The sequence below is a fragment of the Chiloscyllium plagiosum genome, chromosome 43 (genome assembly GCF_004010195.1).
Source record: "Chiloscyllium plagiosum isolate BGI_BamShark_2017 chromosome 43, ASM401019v2, whole genome shotgun sequence".
Lineage (NCBI taxonomy): Eukaryota > Metazoa > Chordata > Chondrichthyes > Orectolobiformes > Hemiscylliidae > Chiloscyllium > Chiloscyllium plagiosum.
In genome coordinates, this window is record NC_057752.1 from 9,541,587 (window position 1) to 9,549,946 (window position 8,360).

General features: G+C 40.7%; 1 protein-coding gene across 2 annotated transcripts in view; it reads left to right on the forward strand.

The window, feature by feature from the left end:
* The window catches only part of LOC122543363 (ceramide synthase 6-like), a 103,618-nt gene that overhangs the window by 60,779 nt on the left and 34,479 nt on the right, over positions 1-8,360 (forward strand). For both annotated transcript variants that reach the window (XM_043681999.1, XM_043682000.1), the window contains exons 5-6: positions 2,763-2,813; positions 3,785-3,877. In XM_043681999.1, the coding sequence (XP_043537934.1) occupies positions 2,763-2,813; positions 3,785-3,877 (144 nt within the window). The remainder of the gene's footprint in view (positions 1-2,762; positions 2,814-3,784; positions 3,878-8,360) is intronic.

Here is an 8,360-nt window from a genome sequence, read left to right on the forward strand (position 1 = left end):
CTACTTGTGGAGCGTTTCAGAGAACACCTCTGGGACACCCGGACCAACCAACCCAACCACCCTGTAGCTCCAACCAACCCAACCACCCTGTAGCTCAACATTTCAATTCCCCCTCCCACTCCACCAAGGATATGCAGGTCTTTGGACTCCTCCATCGCCAGACCACAACAAAACGACGGCTGGAGGAAGAACGCCTGATCTTCCGCCTAGGAACCCTCGACCACAAGGGATGAACTCTGATTTCACCAGTTTCCTCATTCTCCCTCCCCCCACCTTGTCTCAGTCAAATCCATCGAATTCAGCACTGCCTTCCTAACCTGCAATCTTCTTCCTGACCTCTCCGCCCCCACCCCAGTCTGACCTATCACCCTCACATTGACCTCTTTCCACCTATCACGTTTCTGACGTCCCTCCTCCCTACCTTTTTATCTTAGCCTGCTGGACAAACTTTCCTCATTCCTGAAGAAGGGCTTATGCCCGAAACGTCGATTCTCCTGTTCCTTGGATGCTGCCTGACCTGCTGTGCTTTTCCAGCAACACATTTTCAGCTAAGGTAGACTTATGGAAAAGTGGAAGCCAAGATGATGATTGATTTTTCCAAAGAAAATTGGACAATTTAGTTAGGAGTGGAGTGGGAATCAGATGGGTGGGAACCTCCATTTTGCATCCGACTACTTTGGATTTTTGTGCTGCTTCCTTCAGGTCCCTTCCCCTTGAAGCTGCTAATGTGGTGCAGTTACAGGCTGTGACTTCCTTCCACTGAAGTTAACATCATTTTGGCATTATTTTATCACTGGGTGTTACACATGCAGGGTTCAGCCACTGTGCTACTTTCTGTGCTATTTAGGCATGTTAGCATTCACTGCCTGAGTTGCTGTTTTGGGAGAGCTGTTGCTATCTGCCTTTTTAAATCGTTTCTATCAGGTGCTGATCCAGATACTTCTATAGTGTGAAATGTGGTAGACTGATGGCATATGAGAAGACAGACTCTCTCTAATCCAATGGTGACCTCTGTGCATTTTTTGGATAGGTCTGCATTACCTTTTTGTTTGGATGCTGTCGGATACGGTGACATGGAGCTGAGCAAGGGAGACTCCACAGAGTCCTGGCAGATGAGATCCTGAAATACCAGAGCAAATTATACCTCTCTATGCATAATCTTTCACTTGGCATCCTGGCTGGTCTTAGAGTCAGAGATTTTACCCTCCATAATATCGGTCATTGCAACGTCTGCTGCTTGTGACTTGACTCTTAGCAAGTCCCGTTCCTTCCATGCCCCTCTGAGATAACTGCTGCCCTCTAATTCTGGGCTGTTGTGCATCCAGGTTTTTAATTGCTCCACCATCCGAGCCATCTTGCCCAAGATCTCTTTCTGTGATTCAATACCCTTCTTATTGAGTTGCTCCTATGAAGTACCTTGGGACATTTCATTATACTAAATGTGCTATGAATACAGTTGTAACAGTCTTCACTTGCTCCCCACACAGATATTTTTGGGGGTGTTGCAAATGTGTTAACTAAGAGCTGTAACAAGGACCTACAGATGGATTTTTCTAAGATCCAGCTGCACCACCAGGTTTGCATTGACTAGACTTGCTTTGCAAGCTCTCCATCCTGTTCTGCTGTTCCACCAGCAACAATCTAAAGCCTTGCCATGTGTTGCAAAATCATTTGTCTGCCGCAGGTTGCTTGAGCAGTGAGCTGCTGTGTGATGTTAGCAGGCAATTGACCTGATTTATGCATCCAACCAATTACTTGAATGTTGTGATGTAGGGAAACATGGCCGTCCAGTTTCACACAGCAGGCTCCCACAAACGCCAGTGAGATAAATGACTAAGCATTTTTAAATAGCATTGGTTGTGGTTAAATACTGGCCAGAGCCAGCACTCTTCTTTTTTTTAATCCTGCTGAAGAGGGTAGATGGTGCTCAAGTTTTACTTCTCCAAAGGCACACCTAACAGTCCAGCACTCCCTCAATACTGCACTGAAGTGTCTACATGTAAAGAAACTTGAACCCGTGACTTGATTATGATTCTGACTAAACCTTGTCTTTTTTTTAAAATGGAGTATACAGCATGCCTCTGTTTGTAGTAGTCTTAAATATTTTCGTTCAGGAAATATATATAACCAGTGGCTGTAGTTTTTGGGAAGTGTAATTTACTCTTAATTCTGGAATGGTGTGGATAAACAAGCTAAAACCTTGTTTGTGGTTGCTTAATATAGTAGTATGTTGCTTTTTTTTTGCTTGACCTGCTGGACCTAATTGAGTGTGTAAGTGTGGCTGTTCTGGTTCAGTGCATAAATTTCCCATTTGGAATGGGAGTGTGACCTACAGGAGAAGGAGGCCCCAGTTCTGTCAATGGTGTGTGCTGAGTTAATGAATCTCAGCGAGTCTGTAATGGCACAACAGACCTGCTGATTGCCCCACAGAGTTGGGATGGAAATGGATCAAAATTCTGCTCCTGATCATTGGACAGTTCATTTCTACAGTTGCCCAATTGAAAGGAGGATTAACCTAGGTTGTGATATTTTCCATAGTCAACGAGCCCACTACCCAGAATATTGCAAGAATGGCTATCTGTTAATGTACAGAACACTTTCAGTCACTGTGAAACAGGTACCTGGCCTGTGTTGGCATATTCAAGAAAAACACTTTAGGAGGGGGTAGTTGGGGAAGAGAAGCATTTTCAAAATATATCTTTTGATACCAGTCTGGTGGTATGGTCACTGCTGTATGTAACTCTGCTTCTGCTTTCTTCTAGACTCCCTGGTTCTGGGACACACGACATTGCTGGTATAACTACCCCTATCAGGTGAGCACTGAACAATGGTGATTTGGTTTTTTTTGGAAGTAAGCAAATACTAATGTTTTGTGCAATGGAGGAGGACTTACTTTTTGTCAGAATTATTTTTTGTCTCCTTTTTATGATCTGAAGTGTGTATATGCTTTTTAAAAAAAATGTAAACACAGCCCTCATTAGGATTAGAGTTTCTGGTTTCACACTGGAGTGAAACAAACATTTCACACGTGCTGAGAGCAGATGATTAATTGAGAGGAGCCAGTTTCTCTAAACTTGTTTAAAATTGGGTGAATTGGGAAATGTATTCCTCACCACTGGACTCTGTCCCCCTCGTCTTGTATTACCCCCTTTTTGTTTTTGTCCAGAAATTGACATACATTGATTATGAATGGTGCAGATTAGTGCTATGGTTTCATTTTGATGTTAGCCAAAGGCCATCTGATTGCAATCTTTGTTTAAAAGTGGAGTGTGTTTAGAAGTGAGTTTTCGCTGAGTTCTGGGAAGTCATTTTGTGGCTTTGCTTTTGGGGTGGTAGTGGGTCAAGGTCTGATTTCAACCCAAGATGATGACCTAAGTTTTTAAAAAAAAAAAACAGAAAATGCTGGAAACATTAGGCTGGCCTGGTGACATCTTTGGATGGAAAAAGTTAATGTTCAAGCCTGATGACTTTTTTAAAATCATAACTCATGGATGAAAGTCTCTCTTAATTGATTAGAACTTGTACACCTTTTTTTTCCCAAATGTGTGTCTCTGTGCAATTCCTAATGTTGCCTATGAAATTTTTGTTTCTAAGTAATTTGGGAAGTAATAATGAAAAAATAAATTTGTGGTGTATGGAAGCCTGAGCAAGATTAATTCAATTGTATCATTAAGTGCTTGTCAGCTGATGATATTTGTACTATTTGTACATGGGATATGTACCTTTTTATAACCGTGCTGTGAGTATATATTGACAATTAACTCTATTTTGTTCTTTCCTGCAGCAACTGGTGTTTGACATGTATTATTATTACATAATGGAGTTGTCGTTCTACTGGTCACTGATGTTTTCACAGTTTACCGACATTAAAAGAAAGGTAAGCACCTGCCAGCCTATTGAGTTGAGTTTGAACCATCAGGGTAGTTTCGATCTGAGGTAGCCAGTAATTGCAGCTAATTGTAAATACTGTCCCCATTGCAAACTAGTCTAATTTAAACTACGTATTGAGAACCACAGTCCAATAACTCATTGTGTTCTGTTAATTAACTTGTTTAAATAAAGCTGATGGTGTTATATTCCTTTACAAAAGTTATTTTAATAACCCTATTTGGATTTGGTGCAAAGCAAATTGAGACTCTGTCAGTGGGCCTGAAGTAAGGTTGCCTTCCAAGATTTCTCTACTTAAAATCTACTTTTAAACCGAGTACTGGTTCTTTTTTTTAAATCCATGGCTCTTTCGTTGAGTAAGCTGACTTGATGTGCTGTATTCTTCAGGAATAGCTCTAGCACAATTGGAGCAAGTTGAATGTGACAAAGTTGGGGGATTTTTTTTTTTAAAACCTTGCTCTTGACTGTATTATAGCTATCTACTTAAATACTGTTTCATGTTTTTCTTGTTCTTGGTCGGGGCCTCAGTGCTAAAGAATTTTTTTAATATTCAATATAATGCAATCAATGTCAACAGCACATAGTAGACTGTATGTGATATACAGTATAGGCCCTTCAGCCCATTGAGTCTGTGCCTGTCAAAAACAAGCACCTTAACTGTTCTAATGCCATTTTCCAGCATTTAGCCTTGTATATCTTGGCATCACCAGTGTACGGCTAAATACTGCTTAAATGTTATGAGGGTTTCTACCTCGACCACCTTTTTTGGTGAAACAACTTTTCTCTCCTCTCATCCCCACGAAACCTCCTGTCCCAGACCTTTAAAATCTCCAGTCCAGGCATAATCCTGGTGAATCTCCTCTGCATCCTCTAATGTAGATTCCAGAACAGCACACAACACTCTTATTTGCTTCTGTGGAACTTCATTTTAATTGAACTGAAGCCTCAAATCCTTTGCTCATCAAAATGCCCAACAAGTTTTTTTTGACTCTTGAGTTTAACCTATGACTCAGTGAGTCATATAAATCAGGACGCCCATTATAGAAGGTTAGAGTGTATGGAATTAGGCTGAGCATTGAAATCTTGATTAAAATGCTTTATTGGGGAAACTTTGAATTTCAAAGCAATGTTTAAGTGGTTAACGGTGTGCTGCAAGGTTTTAGTTTTGGCCACTTCTGTTTACTATTGTATCAGTAATGTTGAGATGGACCTTTTGAAGTGATGTCAAAATTTGCAAATGATATAGAATCAGGAGATAATGCCAAAGGGAGAAGGTTTTGGGGGAAAAGCAAAAAGAACTGGGAAAATTCTAAGAAGGTTCAGCCTCCAAAAGTCCTTTACGCATCTCAGAACACGAAAGGACATGAATCCAGATCCTGTTCCTGCCTGCCTGCTCTCTCTGATGGATAGATCACAATCCAGTGATTGTTGAACCAGTGAAGGAAATGGGTTTTAGAAAGGCTTGTTTAAAAGTAAGTACTTAACAACTTTGCTCTGGAATAGTGTCTTGTGACCAGTCTGCTGTATATCATATGAATCTAATATTTGAATAAATTAATTATCTTATCCAAAAGATAATTTGTGTGCAAATGAAATTATCTCTGCTTTGAAATCACATGTGTAACTTCTATGTTTTCTTTTGCTCCAAGTTTGTTGTGCTTTTGAAAAGTACCCTAGTGTTTTTAGCATTCAATTAGTGCTAGTTCCTGCCAAACGAACTTTGGTTTTATGTGCTGCTGCAGGCTAACTTAAATCTGCTTTATTTGTAAAAAAAAAAATGCATTGATCTCTACTACAGTGTGGTCTGCATCTAGAAATTGATCAGTTTTTAACGCTTGTCATTTAAAAAAATTTTGTAAGTTCTGTTTCTGCTATTTTCCCAGGATGTTCTAGGTTTGTTGGGTTTTTTTTTTTGGCTTGTTTGGGGGGCTTTTAGATATTGACATCTATTCCACACTGTCTGGGTCCTTGCAGATGACATGGGTGCCTCCCTTTTTTTAGCCTTAAATCTCACCTTCAGCTCTTTACCCCTCCCACCCCTGACTAAATGTCTGAATGAGTTGGTCTGTTTCCTACTTTGGCCCTCTTCATGGGCGACATGTTGTATTTGGAGTTCACATGGGACTCATTGTCCTCCAGGCTATAGGATAAAGTACTGGGTGAGGTGCAGTCCTGCCAGTTGCAGCTTATGAAGTCTAGAATTTTGCAGTATGGGTTGTTGAAATCTGGCTAATCCTCAAAATTAGAATATCTGGCCTGTGGTAATCCAACTAATTAACTGCCCACTGCCGTTTATTTGTACATGATAACCTTTTGAGGGAGTTCCCAAAGTTGCTGCTGTTTTTGAAGAGGTGTTGGACAGACACGTAGTATTTCCGATTTTGAGGAGGAAGAATTAGTATTTTTTTTAAACCCCTGCAACTAACTGAGGCTGTCTTTGCTCACCTCTTGCCATAGAGCCCGACAGGAGGGAAGATGATGGAAAAACGCTTGGGAAAGGTATTCTCCTGACTCTCTGGAGCAGAATCAAAACTTTTCAAAATCACATCTTCCTTTTTTTTCTTTTTCTTGTTTTTTTTAGACCTTAAAAAACAAAGGTTATCATGTAGGGGAGCCCAAAGAGGCGAAAGGTACATTGCTTTAATTAGTGTTGGTTGCCAATTTTCTTGAAAAATGAGTTTGAGACAAGTTCATTTTTTGTATAGTCTTCAAGCTCACTTAACAATACTGGTCAGATTGGATTTCTTGCAGGGGGAGGAAGTATGCATTGTTTTGGATTTGTTTTAGAAACTGCTGACAAACTCTTAGCATCTTCAGCTTCTGCCTAATAAACGTCAATTAAACTTGGAGAGAAAAAACCCTTTTGTCACAGGTGCAGTGTGGCTGGTTGCATTCAGCTTTCTGCTATTTGTATCTTGTGTCCATAGTGCACCACCATTTGTGCACTCTGCTGCCAATTGATGCTGACTGATTTGATTCTTTCATTAGCAGTTGACTGGATTGCTTGCTTTTGTTTTCTTTATCACCAGCATTTTTCCATTTCTCTCCATTCACTACTTCTAACCGTGGCTGTCTGTGCTGAGATCTGTGACTGACAGCTGATGTAGGAGCCAGTATTTCTACTGCTTTGTATATAAGCTTTGTCCTGCATTCTATGCACTCACTTTTCTCCTTTTTAGCCTTTATGCTTAATTGGCATTCTCCCTTTTAATTGTGATCCAAGGGTCTCTCTAACTGTGTGAGACGGTTGGATTTCTTATTCATGTTAGCCGTTTAGAAGCTGAAACTAAACATTGAGTTGGCAGTGGCCATCTCGGCTGCTTCAAGTTGGACTGAAGGACATTCATACTAGTGTCTGCATTTTCTCAAATCATGTGCCAAGAATACTTTGACCATGGACCATGGTCCATTGGCTGTAATCATTTAGTGGCAGGTTGAGTTTCTGCCTGTGATTTTGCCCACATGATTGTTTCAGTTCATATTGCCATCAGTGGGGAGTATCAAATAGAGTTTAAACACTAGCTCTCTGGAATATACCCCCCCAAACCCCAACTCTGCAGCACTGTCTGGAAGACCCCAGGTTAACTCTCTACTTCACCCACCCTTATTCTGATAATGAATCATCATCACTGTAGCTTGCTTAAAAACTGAACACCCACATCTATAAGTACGCCTTCTATTGTAGTGGCAATCTGTTGGATTTGATCTGTATTTGGCATTAAATAGGAGGTCACAACATAAACATATTTCACTTATCCATGTGTAGCAACAAAAAAAAGCCAGAATTAAGAGAGAAATGCAAATCTTATATAAATTTGAAATGACTTGAATTATATTGGTTTCTGATTTTTGTCTGGCTGATGGTGATTTGCTGTCTTTTAAATTGAAACTTCAAATGCTGTCACCTGAAGCAGACCTGATTCCAGACAAGATGTTGATGGTCTGTTTCTTAATTGTTGACTTTGAGAGGAACAGCGAACAGGAGTCATAGCCCGAGGTTGTGAAGAAACTGTGTGGCTGTGCAATGACATTATGGGTTACTATCGTGGGAATAATGCCCCTGGTGTTTATAGGGAGGTGCATTGGGGAAGAGAATTAATCAGAAATCTGGATTAAAAATACCTTCAACAACACAGTTTTATGAAATTGCATTGCCTGCTAGTTTAGTGGATGTATTAACCCATAAGGATTGTAATGTAGGTTTCTGGTTCAGACAATGCTTCTCAACTGGAAGAAAGTGAGGACTGCAGATGCTGGAGATCAGAGCTGAAAATGTGTTGCTGGAAAAGTGCAGCAGGTCAGGCAGCATCCAGGGAACAGGAGAATCGATGTTTCGGGCATAAGCCCTTCTTCAGGAATGAGGAAGGTGTGCCAAGCAGGCTAAGATAAAAGGTAGGGAGGAGGGACTTGGGGGAGGGGCATTGGGAATGCGATAGGTGAAAGGAGGTTAAGGTGAGGGTGATAGGCCGGAG